Source organism: Sylvia atricapilla, chromosome 4 (genome assembly GCF_009819655.1).
Source record: "Sylvia atricapilla isolate bSylAtr1 chromosome 4, bSylAtr1.pri, whole genome shotgun sequence".
Classification (NCBI taxonomy): domain Eukaryota; kingdom Metazoa; phylum Chordata; class Aves; order Passeriformes; family Sylviidae; genus Sylvia; species Sylvia atricapilla.
The window spans coordinates 6754857-6774590 of NC_089143.1; the positions used below are offsets into that span (position 1 = coordinate 6754857).

The 19734-nt window shown below is 41.0% G+C and overlaps 1 protein-coding gene across 3 annotated transcripts; it reads left to right on the top strand.

Moving 5' to 3' along the window:
• Nucleotides 1-5272: 5272 nt before the first annotated feature.
• Nucleotides 5273-19734, top strand: OCIAD2 (OCIA domain containing 2). 3 transcript variants are annotated; one of them, XM_066317016.1, is made up of 8 exons: nucleotides 5273-5342; nucleotides 8952-9086; nucleotides 11490-11580; nucleotides 12393-12446; nucleotides 14221-14268; nucleotides 14929-15034; nucleotides 16168-16255; nucleotides 18556-18649. In XM_066317016.1, exons 2-7 carry the CDS (start codon nucleotides 9027-9029, stop codon nucleotides 16247-16249), a joined length of 441 nt encoding a protein of 146 aa, XP_066173113.1. In that variant the 5' UTR covers nucleotides 5273-5342; nucleotides 8952-9026; the 3' UTR covers nucleotides 16250-16255; nucleotides 18556-18649. The 3 variants fall into 3 exon arrangements, with proteins under 3 accessions (XP_066173113.1, XP_066173111.1, XP_066173112.1); XM_066317014.1 differs by lacking the exon at nucleotides 18556-18649 and adding an exon at nucleotides 18660-19734 and having other exon boundaries at nucleotides 5274-5342; XM_066317015.1 differs by lacking the exons at nucleotides 5273-5342; nucleotides 18556-18649 and adding exons at nucleotides 5598-5707; nucleotides 18660-19734.

Consider the following 19734-nt stretch of genomic DNA (forward strand, 5'->3'; position numbering starts at 1 on the left):
CGCGACACTCGGCTGTCGGCAAAGGAGCATTGTCCCCCGAGCCGTCACGCCAGCAAGAAAAATAAATGCAGAAGGTTGTCATAGCACGAGCTGGAAGGAAAAGAGGAGCTGATCCACTTGGCAGCTTGTACAAACACGCGGGTGACTACGCGGGGTCCGGGGATGTCCTGTGCTCATCTTTGTGAAATGTGTGTTGTTTTATCGCAGAGTAAGGACTTCGAATAAGCAATGCTGTCTACAGAAAGCACCAAAAGGAAGCATTTCGTTTGCTGAGATTCCTGAGTAACCACGTTTGTTAATTTTAGAAGAAATCATGAGTTAATTCGACCCAGCCGTGATCACAGCTGCCAAGTTCTGGCAAAAAGATTACATAAGCAAAATCCTAATTTTAGAATTTTTTGATGGGTATGAAAAGTAAAATTGTAAATATGAGCTAAGAACTAAGAAGTACTTTTGCTGTTGGAATGTATCATCATCTTAAGTTTTATCAATCTTCATTCAGCATTCTACAGAACTGCCATCTGTATCATCTCATTTACGTTAAAACTACTGTCCCATTCTAAATAAACCTTATGGTATGTGAAACTCTAAATCCACAGAAGTAAAAAAAAAAAAAAAGTTAGATGTTTATAACACCTAACATCTATGGGACCTATTATTAGCAATAAAGTCTAGTCTAGACATTTGAAAGGACATGGTACTAAACTAAATTTTGCCTTAGAAGTCTCAAAGTCAAGTGATTCATTTACCCTTCATTATGATGGGGTTTGGCTACTACAAGAATTGTTGAATTTTATCTGCTATTTGAAAACGTATTTTAAAATTTTGAAACATGTTTTAAACGTCTACAAAAGAATTAAAGTATTTTGACAGAAAAGCTGACCTCACTGGGGAAGGAAGAATGAGACTCATAGATCTAATGAGCTTCTCTGTTTTCTCCAAGTTCCATGTCATTAAAGGCATCTTTCTTCATTAAAGAAAAGTCACACCAGAATAGTCACCAAGCTCACTTATCACTGGTGATCAGGATTACATAAGTGATGACATCATCCCATCTTCTGTGGTGTGCTGCAACTGGAAGATGGGATCTTTGGCCAGAATAAACCCAGAATGTGGCTGCTTTTGGCGCTCACAGCATGTATTCAGCCAATAAATATTTGAAAAAAAAAATTGCAACACTTTTTGTAATTATAGTATCTTGCTTTATGGCTCAGAGGTGGAGTTCCAGTAAAACTAGACATGACTTGAATTGTGAACCTGATATACTCGTGTGGCTTCCATTAAAGTCATAATGCAATGAGAATAATGCAAATCCTGACAAATTTAGCAATTGTATTCTGGGACCTCTCTCTGAGATTCTTAGTGACTAAGTTTGGCTTTAAGTGTCACAAAGTTACATTCTAGTGCTCTCCATAAGGCTGATTTATGTATGAGCATCAGAGCAAAAGAGAAGAGAGTTTTCAGGTGTAATGTCTCAAATACAAAAGTCAATGCTTATACAAAGTGTAGCAATGCCTTTCACTGTGGGTTTTTTTTAATTCCTGGAATGCCACAGGTGTACTTGACAATAAATAAAGCAAAAGCATTTGATCTTTATAGGAATACAATGATGTCAAACCAGCAAAGTCAAGAAAACACTACAGTAGGAGTACTCACAAAATTTCCACTCACAAAATAAGAAGCATTTTCATTCTAGAATAGTATTTAAGACTCTCCTACCCTAAGACAGACATAAAAAATTATCTGTATTTAACAGCCCCATAATTACATTGGTTGACAGGCATAAACTTTTCTAAAGCTAGTAACTGTAAAAAACAATGCCTTATTTGGGTTCAAACTGTAACACAAGTGTGTTTTGAAACCCAAGTAAACACACAGCATTTAAAAGAACTATCAGTCCCCTGTGAGAAGTTGTCCTTGCATATTGCCTGAAATGCCTGAATGGGAATGATGAAGAAGCAGAAGAAAGTGCCAGAGAAATGGGGAAAAAACAGCATGAAAGTATGAGCACAGATTAGGATTAAAACCTCAGATCTGGAGAAAAGCAGGAGTTGGTTGAGTTTACTGTTAGGCACCTGCCACAGCCTCGGTGGAAGCATGAACACATGCAGCTCTCTGCAAGCACTTTACTGAGTTCTTCACACTGAAAAGAGGAAATCCTGTATCTTGAACATTTCATGATTACCAACTATTCACTTCTAAAAGATAGCCCAGACCAAGTATAAAATAGAAGTGAATACAACTATCAGCCAAGACACAGAGAACTGACATGATTCCTTACAAGTAGTGAGGATGGTTTAGTGTTTTACTCAGAAGTATGTTGACTGTTTCCTGCTGTGACTTTTCATGTCTTTTCATTTGCATTTAACTCCTGCTCCCATCAGCATGAGAACAGTGCCCTGTCGTGTAACTCTTACTTCATTTTCCATGCTCTGTTATGGTTACAAACAAGAGAGTGGAGCTTTGTTTCTCAGGGAATTTTTACGCAATTACCAGGGTTTGTTTTTGTAACAGACAAATAAACCACGTTTATCCTAAGTGGTAATAGTTCCTCCTTGAGGCACACACTGCATACATATGTGGAGTGTTTCTGTGAAATGTGCCCACTAGAAAGGCTTTGCTTTGGTGAATGTGGTGAACCTCAGGGCCCTGGCAACCCTTCAGTGTTTTCTAAGAGGTTCTTCAGCCAAGCAGCCAGAGCATGTAAACCTTGCCTGAGTGTGAAATCTCAGTCCTCGATCTCCTTCTACTCTGACAGCAGATAATTCCTCAGCCAAACATTTAATTCCTTATTGATTAATTTTGGAATCACTCAGGGTTTTGTTTTTTTTCTTTGATGTGCAAAGTTGGTTTTGTTCTGCGAGCGGTAAGAATCTCTTTTGCTTTGTGTTTACTCTTTCGCTTTGTGTTTACTCTTTCAAATTACTAACATTTACTGGTCTCTGTCTATGACCTTCTCTCCATTTTTATAACTCTGAAAAACTTTCAGGTAAACCTTGGAAAGAAAAGGTGTTTGAAGAATATATTAAATTGTGATGATCAACTTTACATTTAAAGTTACAATTAAAAAGAAGCCTAAACTGATTTTAATAGGCATTTTTGCACAGAAAGGTGCAAGAATCCAAACAGTCCTATCTCTAGGCAATCACTCTTCCCAGGCACACAAATGCCCCATGAGAAAATTGTCATTCCACTGCTCTTTCATTTTATGTTCAGTTTTAGCTGGACTAATTAAGAAGTTATTGGTTATTAAGTACTCACTCCACATGATATTCTCTTGTGTATTGTATTTTTCAGAATAGCATGTACCTATTAAATAGTTTTCATGCATTTTTTCAAGAATACCTTTTAGATCCCAGGAGGCATTAGATACACTTTCAAGACTCGTTTTTGGACAACAGCCTTGCCCAGCCTCCATGTGAACAGCACATTTTGCAGCAGCAAAGTTTGATCCTCTACTCTGGCAGGCAAGAGTGGAAGAAGCATCTGGTGAAAGGGGCTTCAAGAAGCCAAGACTCAGGGAAGCTGAAAGCTTTATCTGGACTTAAGAAAATTAACTACTATTCATGATTCTTATGAAACTGAGATGCCAAGGTCATGCAAAAAGAGGAAGTTTAATGGTGATCTCACAGGCCATTCATTTAATGATAAGCACTGAAGTGTCATATCAGCATTTAGGACATTCTACTGAAAACTATTGTCTTGCTGTGAAAAAAACAAAGCAAAACAAAAATAGAAACTGAGACTTTTTTTATTAAAATAAAATGCAAAATAAGACTCATGTTTATATGTTTTGTTTTAGAAAACTTATTCTTAAAGAAAGGCATTGCATTTATCATTTCAGAGAAAGTGGAACAGGTTTTTTTCGATATTCCTAGAACAACCCCTCCCACACCCAACTGAAATTTTCAGGATAACTTTTTCTTGCAAAATTATTTTTGCTTGATGAAAAGTACCTTTCTTATTTGTTTAATTCTTGTTAATACTAAAATGTATCCATTTACTTACATAAGCATCATAGTGTTAAAACCAAAGTAGATAAGCAACGCTTTTCATTCCAAAATGGCCAAAGTAGAATTTGTTGTTACTTTATTAAAGAACAAGATTTCATTTCCCGAAAAGATATTTTCAATTTGTAGGACAAACTCCGTATGTTGTATGCTGGGTTCCTCAAGACAAGAAGTTACTGGAGAGGGCCCAGGGGAGGCCACGAAGATGATGAGAGGTCTGGAGCATCTCTTGTGAGGAGAGACTGCAGGAGCCTGTTTAGAGAGGACTGGGAAGGGGTCTCATGAGTGCATATAAATATCTCAAAGGCGGGTGTCAGAGGATGGTGCCGGACCCTTTTTGGTGGTGCCCAAATAATATGGCCACATGGAGCAGTGGCCATAAATAACACAAGAAGTTCAACCTCAACTTAAAGAAGATATTTCCACTGAGGGTGGCAGACCACTGAACAGCCTGCCCAGGGAGGGCACGGAGTCTCCCTTTCTTTAGACAACCCAAACCCACCTGGACGAGTTTCTGTGTCACCTGTCACCAGACGATCCTGCCTTGGCAGGCGAGGTTGGACCAGACGACCTCCAGCGGGCCCTTCCAACCCTAACGACTCTGCGATTCCGTTACCTTCATTAACACATACCCTTGCTAAAAAAAACCTTCTGAATTCCAGCGGGGAAATCCGAGACCACGGAATTTTCTCGGCGTGCTTGCTGCTCTTGTAGGGGACCAGCCCACAGGGGGCGAGGGACCGGGCCGTGAGGGGACGGGGCCGTGAGGGGAACGGGGCCCTGAGGACAGCGGGGCCGTGAGGGGAGCGGGGCCGTCAGGGGACGGGCCGTGAGGGGAACGGGGCCGTGAGGGGAGCGGGGCCCTGAGGGGAGCGGGGCCCTGAGGGGAGCGGGGCCCTGAGGGGAGCGGGGCCCTGAGGGGAGCGGGGCCCTGAGGGGAGCGGGGCCCTGAGGGGAGCGGGGCCCTGAGGGGACGGGCCGTGAGCGGAGCGGGGCGTGAAGGGAACGGGGCCGTGAGGGGAACGGGGCCGTGAGGGGAACGGGGCCGTGCCCTGAGGGGAACGGGGCCGTGAGGGGAGCGGGGCCGTGCCCTGAGGGGAACGGGGCCGTGAGCGAAGCGGGGCCGTGAGGGGAGCGGGGCCGTGCCGTCAGGGGAACGGGCCCTGAGGGGAGCGGGGCGGGCAGCACGGGCCGGCGGCCGGCAGGCGGCGATGGAGGCCGGCAGCTGGGGCGGGCGGAGCGGCCCCCGCCCAGCCACTGACCCCCGCCTGGGTTTCCGGGGCCGGCCGGCCCAGCCCAGCCCGTTCCGTTTCCTCCGGCGGCCCACCGAAGGTAAGCGCAGCTGGGGGCTGTGAGTGTCAGACTCCTCCTCTCCCCGCCGAGGGGCTCCGCGGGGCCGGGTTTGCCCGTCTCCGTCACGGCGAGGGCGGGCGGGGGTCGGGGCGCGGCTCTCAGCAGCCGGCCCGGCGCAGGCGGCTGCTGTGGGCAGTGTGCTGCCACAGCCCGACGGGCCCCGTCACTTCAGCAGGCACACGGAGGTGCTTGAGGGTGTCCAGAGAAGGGCGAGGAGCTGCTGAAGGGGTCTGGCGTATTAGTCCCGTTAGGTGCGGCTGAGGGAGCTGGGTGTGTCTAGCCTGGGGAAAAGGAGGCTCGGGGAGACCTTACGGCCCTCTACAGACACCTGGAAGGAGGCTGAGGTGTGAATTGGCCTCAGACGACTGATGACCGAACAAGCGGACAGCGTCAAGCTGTGCCAGAGGAGGTCCTAGCTGAACATGAGGAAGAATTTCTTCACAGGAAGGCGATTAGACATTGGAATGGAGTGCCCGGGGGGGAGGTGACGGAGCGGACGTGGCGCTTAGGGCCGTGGTTCAGTTGACGAGGTTGTGTTCGGTCACAGGTTGGACTCGGTGATCTTTGAGGCCTTTTCCAGCCTAATCGGTTCTGTGATTCCGTGCAGGAAATCTTCTGTTCTGGCCGGGCGTGCCCTGCCCTGGGTGGCAGCTGCTGCAGGGCTGAACAAGCGCGGGGCGTCTCCCAGCCCTTCCCTGTCAGGGTGTTGGTAGGGACCTTTGCATTGACTACCTAGGGCAGCTACTCTCTAGACTCACCTCTGAAATAAGACTCTGAGTTTAAAACAGAGGGCCGGTTCAGACAGATGTGAAATTGTCATCTTCCTCCTTCCTGACAATGGTCCTTGAAGTGCCTCTGTGAAATCTTCGATGAGTGGTGCCTGCCCTGGGCATCACAGCCCGCTGCGTGGAGCAGTTAATACATGTAATGTTGTAATTAATACGTGTAATGTTGGCTCCCCCTTTCTTCCCCGAAGTAATTCTAGAAAGTATGGGGTCACCATTCCTATTCAGAAGGAGACCTTTTGTTGAAAACACAGTATATGAAGTCGAGAGCTCTCATATTTGAAGAACTTGCCTATCTTCTTCCATACTACTACTTTATCACCCATTAGAGGTATTCAAACCATGAGGTTTTTTCAGGCACCTAATATTAGTATTTTCTTCTGTAAATGAATAAATTGTCCAGAACATTTCTTAGGCAAGATGAGTAAGTGTTTTGAATATTTGATTCTTGCAAACCGCATTTATTTAACCTTGTCTTATATAGATATTTCATTTAAACAGATTAATATAATTGGGGAATTCTTCCCAGAATGTACACTTAATTGTTTCACTAAGAATTATGTGTAAGGTTGAGAAAGCAGAAAATTACAACAAAGTTACATTTCTCCAGTCAGCTAATGGAAATAAAGTTATTTTTTGGAATGACAGTTGTCTTTCCAAGTCACAGGGTCTTAAAATATTGGAACACTTCTACATTCCTCAGAGAGGAGGCAGCATGTCTGCTAGGTATGAATATTAATAATTCAGTTACATAATATTCTGATGACATCAACTCTCTTTGTTTCACCTTTGCCAGTATAACTTTCAGCTTTCATCGCAAGTGGGAGATGTACCATGAGGCTGCTTAAAGGGCTAAATATTTTTGGGTTTCTTCATTATGTTGAAGCAGTAACATAGCTGAATAACTTATAATTCAGGAGAAAAGTGTACTTAGGGCAGTATAGGAGGCCAATGGCAAACAGCAAATCTTTATAATCTTAATTTATACCCATTCTCTTCCTTTCATTTTAATTTATTGATTTTCCTCCTGTGACTCAGCTGCTTTGTCATCATGAAAAAGACAAGCACTTTAAATCTGTTGCAGCAGCTAGAAACTGTTTCCAGTGATTATTTTTATGCAGCCGTCTGCACAAGTAGGCTTTATGAGTAGATAAGAATAAGCAGATAAAAATAAGAAATTTTGATTCATTTTTGATTGACACAAACCTCTTTAAAGTTTTTTTGCATCTTTCTCATATTTATATGTCCTTTTTTTGCATTAAGTGACAAGAAAATTAAATTGCTTTCAGAGTGAGGAAGATGGTGTAAAGCTATGAGCTTTCCTCATATGGGAATGAAATCTTGCTGTTTCCATGAGTATTAATTGGGCAAGCTTTGATCCATTTCCCTGCACTTCTTGTCATCCCATTCACTTTTACTGTTTTCACTTGGTTTTGGATTTTTTTCCTGTGTTTTTTAACATTTAATTTCTTTAGTTTTTCTCTAGAGGAGAAAATCTTTTTACCTCACTCAGTTTTCTAGAGGAGAAAAACTCTTTACCTCACTCAGTTACCTTCTTCCCTGATTTCAGGATTTTAATTGGTATAACTTTTGGTGAGCTTTGGTCCTTTTCACTGCCCCTCATTTCATCTCAGTCCATTTGTTTGTACTCACGCCATTTCCAAATTTTCTGGGTTTTTTCAATCACATTTTATTTGATCATATCTCCTTTCCGGAGGGTTTTTTAGACTTGTTCTCTGACTTCAAGATTTCATTCCCTTCCATGAAGGGCTTTCAAACTTAGGTTTTTTCAAAGACACAGTGATCATTGTCATTTTTGTGAGTGTCTGAGAATAAAGTGCAGACTGGTGTGAATGCAGTGCTTTATTTAATTTTTTTACTAAGGGAAGACGAGATTATATTGCTTCTATTACTTAAAATACATGCTGTCTGAATATCTAGTGTATGTGAAGCAGACATTGCTTGAACTTCATAGCTGTGTAACTGACCCCAGATTAAGTGCAGGAGGTGGTTTATACAGTAATATTATGAATGCCAAAAAAAGTTTAGGTCGATAAATTGTTGGATATCTTTTCTATTTCACTCTGCCCTTCACAGTCACTTTGGCCTTGCTCAGTGCCACTGTTCTCAGAGGGTACTTTTGGAAAAGCAGAAATGCCCTCTTTGTCAATAAAGTGCCAGACCATGCAGCAAAGTGCTAGCTAAAAATTGCAGTCGAGATGTTTGAATTACTCTAGAAATAACTGAGTTTCCTTTTTTGCTTTTCCCTGGCAGCCCAGCTCTCAAGCATGGAAGATTGCAACTCTAAAACTCTTTGGAATCTATTTTTTCTTTTGTGTTATTGTTTTAAAAGGATGTTTGTAACCGAATTGGGGTTTTGGAGATACAGATGTGGTTTGTGATAGGCATGCCTGGTGGGTCCCATGGAATCCAGGCTTCAGATGCTGGCAGTGAGGGTAGAGGCAGTGCAGTAATTCTGGACAGCACACTAAAGAGGCTATTTCTTGGACCTGCAATACTTTAAAGTTAGAAAGGTTTTTGATTACTTGTTCATATCTATTTTCATTTCTTTATGATTGAGCATACTGTGCTAGGTCATGATTCAGCATTTAATTGCAGTTTGTGACTTATCTGTCTAAGTAACACGCAACTCTGTGTTGCTGATAAGTGTTAAACTGTGCTCTAAAGTGTGTATCAGTTGGGCTGGACACTCCTTTCTACCTGCTCATTTTTCTTTCTAGGTGAACATTGGACTTAGGAGTATCAGTAAGATATCTTGACTTTTTACCTTTGTACCTTGCAGAAAGAGAGGTAGCCAAGCATAAAGCGCATTGCTTCTGCTGAACAGGAGCAGGAGGAGACTACACGGAAAGAGACAATGTCTTCTGAAACAGTCCAACAGGGAAGTCAGACACCTCCAGTTAAGCAACCTGGATGGGTAAGCTGGGTTTCCTCTCTTATATTTGCTGTAGCTAATTAATAACTGGGATTGTGTCTCAGTTGTTCTTATTGAAGAGAGAAATAGGTGTCTGTTAGCTTAAGAATATAGATGAAGAGAGGAAAGGACAGTGTGTTATTTTTCCTGGTTCACTGTGCTCAGAGGGCTAGGAGTTGTGTATCTTAAGGCTGTGATTTATGTCCTGAGTTACAAGCTGGCATAGCCATGGTGTCTGAGTACAAGTCCAGTACAACCTGTCCCCATCAGGTTCTGGATGCACATGTTCAGGAGGGGAAAAGGGGACAATACAGCACAAGAATCTGGTCCACAGGTCTGCTGAAGATGAACATTCTCCTCTGATGGAGAAATTGAGGAACTTAAATGTGATATGACTTTTTGCTGACCAGTCCCTACCAGAGGGCAGCAGTATTGGGCTGATCTGCAAGAAAGGGACTCAAGTGACAGCAGGGTGGCAGGGGCTGGGGCCTCGGATACATGGAGCACAGTACCACAGAAAGAGGAGGAGAGCAGATCCAGTGATGTTAACCAGGGTCAGACTACAGTCAGTTCAGTGATTGCCAGGATTCAGCTAAGCCAGGTGATCAGCTTAGCAAGGCAAGGTAAGGATCTCCATGGTATACCTGCAACAGTTAAGGCAAGGGCCTGAGCTTATATACAGCTCCTAAGCTGAGGGGCAGGAGCCTTTGCCCTGGGCAGAACTTCTTGCTGCTTTCTCCGAGTTTTTCTGTATTCACAGCAGTCTAACTCGGTGTTACACAACTGTGTCATGATAGAGCTGACTCTGAGCCCAAGCAACTAAACACCTGGCAGGGTGTGTATAGAGGCAGAAAGGTTGCAAAGCCTGTTAGTGCACTTGGGGCTCTGACAGTAATTTCCTTATCCTTCAGTCAGCCTGTTTGTATTTTACTGTATTTGCTATGACCTTGCCCTGAAACCAGTTTGATGTGGTTCTTTATGGTCTGGAGTGGAGCCAATTCTGTATTGTTCGCCCAAGCAGCACGCCATTAACTTCTGTGGGAGAAGTGCTTGAAGAATGGCTGAGATGTTAATTACCTATAATGGGAAATATGTGGCTATGGCAAATAAATACATTTCCTTCTTATGGCTGTAAAATCATGCATCAGTCAGGCATAAAAGGAGATAGAATTCTGTAATAGATTAATGTACTATTTTTTCCAAGGCATTGCTTGTTGTATGATATCTGTTTTTTCTTTCAAGAATGCATACGTTTGGATGTTGTGTTTTTACAGAAAACTGTTAAAATTTCAATTAATTTTAACTTAATGACAACTCCTTTCCCTTGGCTTTTTTTTGCTGAACACAATGTCAGGGCATGGAATTGGAATATCCCTTGGATCAGGTGGGATCAGCTGTCTCAGCTGTGTCCCCTACCAAATTCTTCTACACCCCCAGCTGATTGCTGGTGGGGCAGCCTAGAAAGAGAAAAGGCCTTGACTCTGTGTAAGATTGACTCAGCAGTAATTAAATATCCCTGTATTGTGAAGACTGGTTTGGTCATAAATCAAAAACCTAGCACCGTATCAGTTACTGTGGAGAAAATAAACTCTTCTCCAGTCAAAACCAGTACACCCATCTATCTCAGATGTCTGATAATGACAATGACTTCAAATGTCATTGGTAATGACACTTCAAGGTCATTTAGACCCAGCTAAAACACTGGGTCTTTTCTTAAAGGAAGAAAAATAATCTTCTTAAGTGAACATGTCAATACCCTGGATAGTAGAATGTGAGGGGCAATACTGTCGCTTTTCCCTCACAATCACAATGGGTGGAAAAAAGAGCTGCCTTAAAGAAGTCTGTGTGAGGCCTGATTTATATTGGGGTGAAGCCAGTATGGTTGAATTCACTTAATGCCATGGATGTATTTAAATTGCTCAGAGAGAAAGTGCTAGTGGGGAATCTGACAGAGTTTACATTGACCCTCTTCTAAATACTTGCAAAATCTGTTCTTACTGAAACTTCAGTTGACTTCTGTACAGAGCAGAACTTGATTTTTGAAGACTGCCACTCTGCCTTTATTTCCTGTCATTTCTTTCTGGGAGACATAATGTAGCTCATGAGAATGAAATGACTAACAGATATAAAGCCATATGCTTCTGGGGTAAGCAGCAGCTGAGCAATTTTAGGAAAGTAAAGACCAACAAGATGGGTGGTTTAAACTTAAAACCTGTGTAGTTCTTTCTGTTTCTGTATTGGGGTATTAAGATTTCATCACACTGCTAACAACAGAATAAGAGGTTTTGCTTGGAAGTTTTTTGTATTTTATTTGGGGTTTTTTAAAAGAATTTATCTTCTTTAATTGATTTTTTCTTCTTCCTGTGGAATTAAATTCAATAAACTAATCCAGGTTTATGCTTTCAGCCTATGTTCTTTTGTCCTATCTCCCAAATTCATGACAAAGAGTTTGCAAAGATCCGTAGAGAATGCAAACGGGAAAGTTTCTGGTACAGAGGTAAGTGATCCAAAGTCATTCTTACCAGACTTACCACAGAGAATGACTTCTTGATGTATATATGCAAAACTGTCTGCAAAATGCATTTTTGTTGGATTACTGTTGTTGGTTAACTCTGTCATGTTAAGCTTTATATTCTTAAAGGTTTAATTGAATTATTTGCATAACTCTTGTAGGTAAGGGTGGTTGAATTGAGGTCTTGTTTAATATGAATTTCAGCAGTTGTAGAATTGGTTCTATTCTTGAAGTCCATTGTTAGAACCACCTTAGGAATGTTTTACTTAGTTACATACTTATCCTTGTCTTTCAATGGAAGGCAGACATGGCTATGTGTCTTTGATTTGTGAAATTCTTCGTATGTTAGGACATCTAAAAGGTTAGTGCTTGGTGTTTTAGTGTCTTCACTTAGTACCTCTCAGTTTGTATCTAAATTACATGTTTCCTTAATGGAGAAGATTGAAAAGGATTTCAGCAGTTTCATTGGAACTGCTGTCATTACAAGTGTTGCCGTAGTTAGAGGAGATATTCAGATTGTGGAAACTATTATTTAATAAATGTATATACATATTGCATTAGCTCCAGATGTTATAACTTGACTGCTGTCTGGCACTGTGTGAGGACATCTTTGCTTTGAGGAGAACATAATCTGAATGAGCAGATGTAATAGGTGATTAAGATAGTAGGCAAAGTTAATGTTTAGAAATAGTGTGTTTAATGTTAGAAACAGAAAACATTTAATGTATAAGAGAGTATTTACCAAATACATAACAAATTTTGGCTGATACCAGCTATTCTCCTTTTCATTTTCTCAGCTCTTCCTTTATCTCTTGGGAGCATGCTTGTCACCCAGGGGCTAATCTCAAAAGGTAAAGATAAAAAAATACACCAATGAAGTGCTGTTTTGCAAGATGAATATTCTTCTCGCTCATTACCATCACTGCTATGGTGATTTGATTATTATGTGTGCATTGCCATAATCATCCTTTTGCAGGAAGGTGAACCGAAAAGAGAATTCACAAATCCAAAGGCTGGTGGCTGGATTTTGTCATCATGATGACAGAGCAGAGTCTTCACTGGGGCAGAGCATTGTACAACCCGAGCAGGGCCATTAGAATTGGGTGCTGTGGTTCTAACTGGTGTTTTATTTGAAAATGCTGGCAAATGTTTTTGCAGTGTATCAATATGACTACAGCTTTGGTGCAAAGGGACAAGGAGTACTGCCAAAGGGAGGAGACAGACAGCTTTCTGTAGAGATGGCTCTCCGTCTGCAGGCTAACACAAAAGAAAGTTGTATTCTGTTTATGTGGTGGATGAGCCTGGTTCTACACATGGCACCTTCAGTTTCCCTGCTGGGGGTCTTGACTATGTGTAAGGTTGAGGTTGGTGTTTGGGGGAAAGAGTGAGGGGCATCTACCCTGAATCTGCTAAGCTATATTCACAAGAGGCTGATGTGGGTTCCCTATTCCATCCTTGACCTATGAGCTCGCAGGGAGACAGGGAGGGAAAAAGTAAAGAGTGTAACAGAGAAGGATTACAGGGTGAGCAGTGATAGGAAGGGCACTGAGGCTGTCTCTGTAGGTAACATGGTGCCAGGTGGCACCAGGTACTCTTCTCAGTTTCTGTTCATTGTACTTGGATGTTTCTGATCAGCTGTGAAATAACAAATGCCCTTATTAAATAATCATTACTGTGTGTCAGCAGTTGGAAGGCAGTGATTAGAAACAAACAACATTTTGTTCCTCCCTTCCTCCAAGACACCCAATATAAAATTGCATAGATCACAGTGGGCAAAGGCTCTGGTGCTATGCATAGGCTGAATACTCCTCTGTCTAAATACTTTGTTCTGATGGCTGCACACAGTACCCTGCCTCTAGAATATGCTGGAGCTTCTAAGCCTCATTATTACTGTCTGAATGCATGTAACAGTGCAGCCAGTGTTCACTTCCCTTTGCCATGGTAGTCTTGCTATGTGGAGCCCTCCTCCACAGCATGGCATTCCTCTGCCAGACACATAGTTCTCAGAGAAATACTGGTTTCGCCTCCTGAGATTCACTGGGGGAATGTGGTGGAAAAGCTAAAGATAATATTTTGCTTTTCTTGTTTAGCACACTGTGTTCTCCTCTTAAAGGCCAAAATGTGTGATTTTTCCTCTCCAGTAGGAGAAAGCTAGATACCACTGGTACGGCTTTAATCAATCACTGGTAGCTCAGAAAGCTACCAAAGAGCAGTTTCATCCTACTTATCACAGCACAAGGAGCTGGTTCCTGTGTAAGAGATTTAATTTTGCCTTTTTATATGCAGGGTTGGTTTGTGCTGAAACATAAGCCACCATCACTTCCTCTGCAGTGCTGCAGGTGTCACCAGTGGCAGACCTGCTGCTTTCGTGTTGGTTTGCACTCTGAACTCCTGCCTGAGCTGAATTCTTCAAAGTCCAGATTCTCTTCCTTCTATAACTGCCCCAAAACACATGCACTAAGAACTAGTGGAATAAAAGTGCCCTAATGTATACTGAAATCTGAGTTAGTGATTTCATCCTCACCTTAAGAAATGCAATAGCTGTAGGAAAATTAGTGCCGTGGTTTTGAGTGCTGATAAGTTCCTCAAATGAATAAGCTTTCTGACTATTTCCTTTTATTGCAGGTGTTTTCTCAGCAAGCCCAAGATTTGGTCCATACCCCAAGATGGCACGTAAGTTATACCCAATTCTAGAAGGAAAGAAAAGGTTCTTTCCAGGCAATATACAGGCAGACCTTAGATGCATCTCTCTGAATTTCTTTCCAAAAATCTTCTTTTTTTGGAATTTATATGTTACCCCAGCAGATTAGGAAATCATATTTCTGATGTGTTTAAAAATAAATGTATGAAACAAGATTCTTCTAATGTAAATATTTTCAGTAGCAGCTTATATTCTGACCCTAGTGGGTGAAAGCCACAGTATGGCAAGCTGATGTTCTAGCTTCTTAGAAGGCCGGAGAAGTTCGTGTTAAAAGTGTGATCATTAGAAGTAAATCATGGTGTGCAATCAAAGGCAAGAACAATTAGTGCTGACATTGTGAATTAATTTTACTTTATATAATCGATTCCTCTTAATATTATATCCTTTTCCTGTACACAGGAATATTTTATCTTTTTACTGTATCAGTTATTTTGGACCAGTTTCTCTCTCTCTCATGATAGGTAACCAGTTTTCATTATTTACTGAATTCATCCCTGTAAACTCTGTGTAACTTCACACATTTGTGATGTGTTCTGAGAAGATGTGGTACACTATTTGTTATAAGATTAAAATGGAGCTAATAGCACTCTCCTGATTTAAGCTGTTGTATTAACAATGTTTTGTCTCTGTAGTTGCTGGTATCTTGGGGTTTGCCATTGGAAAGCTGTCATACGTGGGAGAATGCCAAAAAAAGTTTGAGAAAAGTGGCATTACACCATTTGGTCCACAACGAAAAAGGTGTGTGCTTATTTAAATTAAGTCTAGGTGAAAATAGTCTAAAACACACAAAAAATTATATGAAGCAGAACTATGAATTTATATTCTTTGATTAGATCCTGAAGTGCTAATCATGGTCTTGGGCTATATATTGTAGTATTAGAAACTGCTACACATTCTTCAGAAAATGCAAATTAAGCTCATTGTAATACCTGTTACTAGGATATCCAAGATTTAAATGAAATTATTCTAGGTGTGATATGACAACGGTTACTCATTCTCTTTTTGTCTACTGTCATACTGCTAAGATTGTCCATGCTATCACTTCTTTGAGTCTTCCTTTGGAACATACCTCAGGCCAAAAATGCTACAGATTTTTTTTTTTTAATGTTCTCATGTTCTAACAACAATGTCAGTCTCAACCCATATTCCAAACTCCCTCTCCTCTATGGCTTTGCCCAACCTCATGCTGTCATACCAAACCATGAAGGGCACAAATTGAGGGGGTGCTTTTTCCACCTTGCTCCTCTAACCATAAGATCTCAATGGTTGACTTCTGTCACCTGGCACCTCCATGTTTTAGTCATTGTTTTCTCAACTTCATATAAAGGACTCCTTCACATCCCATCAAACTCTGACTTCCTTCCCATCTCCCCCTTCAGTTGCCTCTTGCACTCTCCATTCTCAGTATGGCTTTATACTCAATAAAGTGTAAACCTTTCAGTCACAAAACACGTGAGCTTTTGTGCCTAGAAAAATACCTGACTGATAATGGGAAGCTTCTTTGTTGTCCATCTATTTTCTCTTCTTGTATTCTTCCCCCACATAAGGAAGTATATACTTGGTATTACACAAAATGTTGTACACCTTATTCCTAGCTGGGTTTGCTCATAGGTACAATGGTAAGCACTGTCTCTTGCTGCTGTTATATTTTGTCAATTGCTAGAAGCAGTACTTAATACTACTTAATGGGCATCATTGGCTGAGAGATTTAGATGTCATATTTTACAGTTTATATTCCATATTAAAAACATTTGGGAATATAGGCAATACTTCTTCAAGAACCTTAGCCATCATGCTATATGGTTGTATTAGAATAAATCCAGCAAAATTCTACAATGTTTTATTTGCTTTCAATATTGTCAATATTGTAGGCATTGTCATCATGTTTGCAAAGAATGTAAAGCAAAATTGGGATCGAATGAGAAAGAAGGTTCAATTCCTTCAGCACCTTAGTCCCAGGTAGGCAACCTTGTAATTTTATTTTTTAATCTCATGTTATTTTCCATGTTGAATGGTATTCTTCTTTTGAGCAATGTAGCAAAAACCACAGATTTTAATAATAGATTAAAATCCAATCATTACTCAAGGAAATATTCTGTGTCTGTAATTTCTTATTAATTTTGTGTCTTAATTTTTACATTACATGCCTTTAATGATAATTTTAAATCCCCCATCTCTGAGGAATTTTTTCTTTGGCTGTAGCTGAGTATTGCTGGTTGACCTAAGTGGAGTTAATTTGGATTGACTGCTTGTATTAAAACAAATACAACTTCTTTCAACTTTCACCTTGTTTTACTTAAGAATAAAACAATGATGGATTATGTTGATATTTAGAAGTGCATTGAAATATTGAGAACTAAAAGCAGACACAGCTGGGTGTGGGTTTTTTGCATTCAGTACTAGGATTTGGGTAGAGCCTTAGTGGGGAAGAGTAATAGTGGTGCAAGGGCAGTCTGCTGTGGTGGGGCAGGGGACATGGCTCGTGTGGTGTTCTCACCCCAGAAAGGGGGAAGTTCCCTCTGTGAAAAAGGAGGGTTTACAGGGTAGAAGATAGGATAGTGTTTAAAAGGACTCGCACTCTATGAAAAATGGGCCAGCAGCTGGGTTTTTTAAGAATGCTTTCACACTTTTCTGCTTGTGGTAAGCTGGCCTACATTTCTCACAGGCAGGAGAATGTGTGAAAGTGTTTGCAAATAGCTTGGCTGCCTGCAAGAGGGGAGAGCAGAGGGCCTGTTTGAAACCCTGCCATGGGAGTTTGCGCAGCTAAGAACAGAAGTCTGGTGCAGAAATTGTTGGATTGAGTCTAGTATATATTATGTAGGAATTTAGAAAAGGATATTGGTAATGGTCCCTTTCTTACTCTAAAGCTCATGCCCACAGTCAGTCTATAAGGAGGAATATCCTATCAGAACCTCTTTACTTGCCCAGAAGAGAGATTTCAATGGACTTTTACTATGCAACAATACATTGTGAGAGTGAGGATTGAAAAGAATTTTCAGAGTCCTTAAAGAAGCCATTAGAATAAAGTCCTGATTTTAATCAACTTTGCCACTGGTTCAGCATTTTTTATCAAGTGCTGCAAGTGCTCAGACACTAGCAGAAAATGCACTTTGGCTTAGGCTCACCTAATGGGGTTGTGCCAAAAGAAGCAGTGCATCCCTTGGGCCAGCTATAGAGATAGTGAAGTGAGCTGGCCCTCCAGACCAGCTCTCTGCCCTAGTTTGGTATGAGGGGTAAAAAATCCCTCAAAACTTTCTGAAGGGTTTCTTGCTAGTGCCAGCATGAAGGAGGGAGTGAGACAGACTTAGATAACTCTGAATAAATAACACTCTAAATCCATTAGCACCTATGAGCTTAGTTAAACTCTTGTGATACTGATTAACTGCTTTTGAAGATTTTGTCTTAAATAAATACTTATGTAGGTTCACTTATTTCAAATAAGGACCCCAAAGCATATTTAACTGAGAATGGTCACTTACTAGCAGTTGCCTGTGTAGGGGAATCAAATATTTATTGTGGGATTTACCTCTGCTGTTTGTCAGAGCTGCAGTTTGCTGAACCTTCAATCCAAACACATTTTATTTTCCAGCCTTCCTCTGTCTGCTGACAGTATTTTTTCTGGTGTGCGAGTACCAATTAGCTTTTAAATAAATTCTAGATTGTTTCAAATACAAGGGAGCCTTGCAGATTTTTGAGGGGAACAACACAGGATGCCACAGGCTCCTCTTCTTGTTTTTTTCCAGTAATGGGTCCCAAAATTTCTGTTGTGGAACCTTTCCCTCTTCCAGCTCACATGTTCATCAAAGACCTTGATTGCTGCACATTTTACCAGCAACTTAGATCTTCTTGTTTGGTTTTTAAAAGGACTTGAAAGCTTAGTCAGAAACTTAGTTTGAAAACGAGTGTAAGGTATGTGTATTTCTTTCAAGTTTGAATTGCTGCAGTCAAAAAGCCATTATATTTGGGCCAGTGTGATATTTTGAACTTGCCATAAATCAATTTTGATGGACAGATGAAACTTAGGGAAAGAAGTACTGTGAGCATTGTGTTGTTTTCTGTATTGTTAAACCTCTTCTATGTTTCAATAAAAATTCTTAATTTAGTGTTTGTGCTCTAAAAGTGTGCAGGCCCCTGCTGAGCACATCTTGCTACCATCCATGTGAAGCATATGGTGCAAGCTCTGGCAGTGCCTAGGAAAACCACCAAGATAAAATTGTATTCATGTTTAGGAGTCCAAAGATAATGTCTTTTATCCTCAGGGACTCTGGAATGTTCTCAGAGAAGTCACCAAGAAGCTCCACATTTCGCATTGAAAGCAAGGTGGCTCTCACATAAATAACAGGTTCTTTTATTCTGTTTACAGGTGTGGTGAACATGATAAAAGCTTTATGGACTATCTTCTTTCAAGGCACTTTCCTGTAGACTAGAAATAATGATTTTTGTGATACTCTTTCTTAGATTTGGTATAAGTTCACTTATTTGAAATAGTTGCATATCGTTACTTGGTTCTGTTTGTACTGAATACCACTTTTTCAAAATGCAATTTTTGGAAATACACGCCTCTCTTCCCAGCACATGTTGGTTTATTTTCTTCTTTTCTATGCAATTTAGCTCTTAATGCCAAAAAATTATATTTGTCTAGTGTATTTAGATGCTGGAAATACTTTGTGTAACAGACAAAGTGGTTTATGTTGAAATGTTTGTCTGTAGACAGAAAGGGCATGAGGCTGTTTAAATGGTTAGTTGAGATGTTAGGGAACGGGTTGGACTCGATGATCTTGAAGGTCTCCTCCAAGCTAGTCCTTCTGGGAATGCTGTGAAGTGGTTTGCACATTGGTGCAAATGGTTTGGTGAAGCAGTTGTTCAGTCTCTGAGCTGACCCCTTGGTTAGGGAGTACTTTAAGAGTACCAAATTCAGGGTATTGTCAGACTGCAATTACTGTGCTAAACCAACTTCCCATAAGCCAGTTTTACACAAAGGTCAGCTTTGCCAGGGATACCAAAAGTGTGTGAACAAGAACACGCAATATTTTGGAACAGTTTATGGTTGCACAAAATCTGAGGCCACCAGATGCTGAAAAAACCCAAACCTAGATGGCACATGGTCTCTACCAACGGCAGGACATACAATCTTCCATGAAACATCTCAGGAAATCAAAAGCAGGCACTTCCCTTAAGCACAGTGATGGCTTTCACATGGAAATAAATGCACAGCTACTGCTAAGTTTGGGCTTTGCTGTCAGTTGATGAAGACTGTCTTCTGTGGGCTTTTTCTGTTTGCTTTTATATTATGCCTATAGTTAGTGCCCCTCTTTTGAATCAGCTTCTGTGGGCATCTTTACCTGGACACAAAGAAATTCTGTAAGCAATATATATAGTGGAAAACTATAATGTAACTAATAATTGGTTAATAAACACAAAAGACATTCTGGATTTGA

Bases quoted from the DNA above. Each gene is read 5' to 3' on its own strand.
- OCIAD2 (XM_066317016.1), top strand. From the start codon at position 9,027: ATGTCTTCTGAAACAGTCCAACAGGGAAGTCAGACACCTCCAGTTAAG. The intron at 9,087-11,489 runs GTAAGCTGGGTT...TTATGCTTTCAG, and splicing joins CAGTTAAGCAACCTGGATGG to CCTATGTTCTTTTGTCCTAT. The intron at 12,447-14,220 runs GTAAAGATAAAA...CTTTTATTGCAG, and splicing joins CCAGGGGCTAATCTCAAAAG to GTGTTTTCTCAGCAAGCCCA.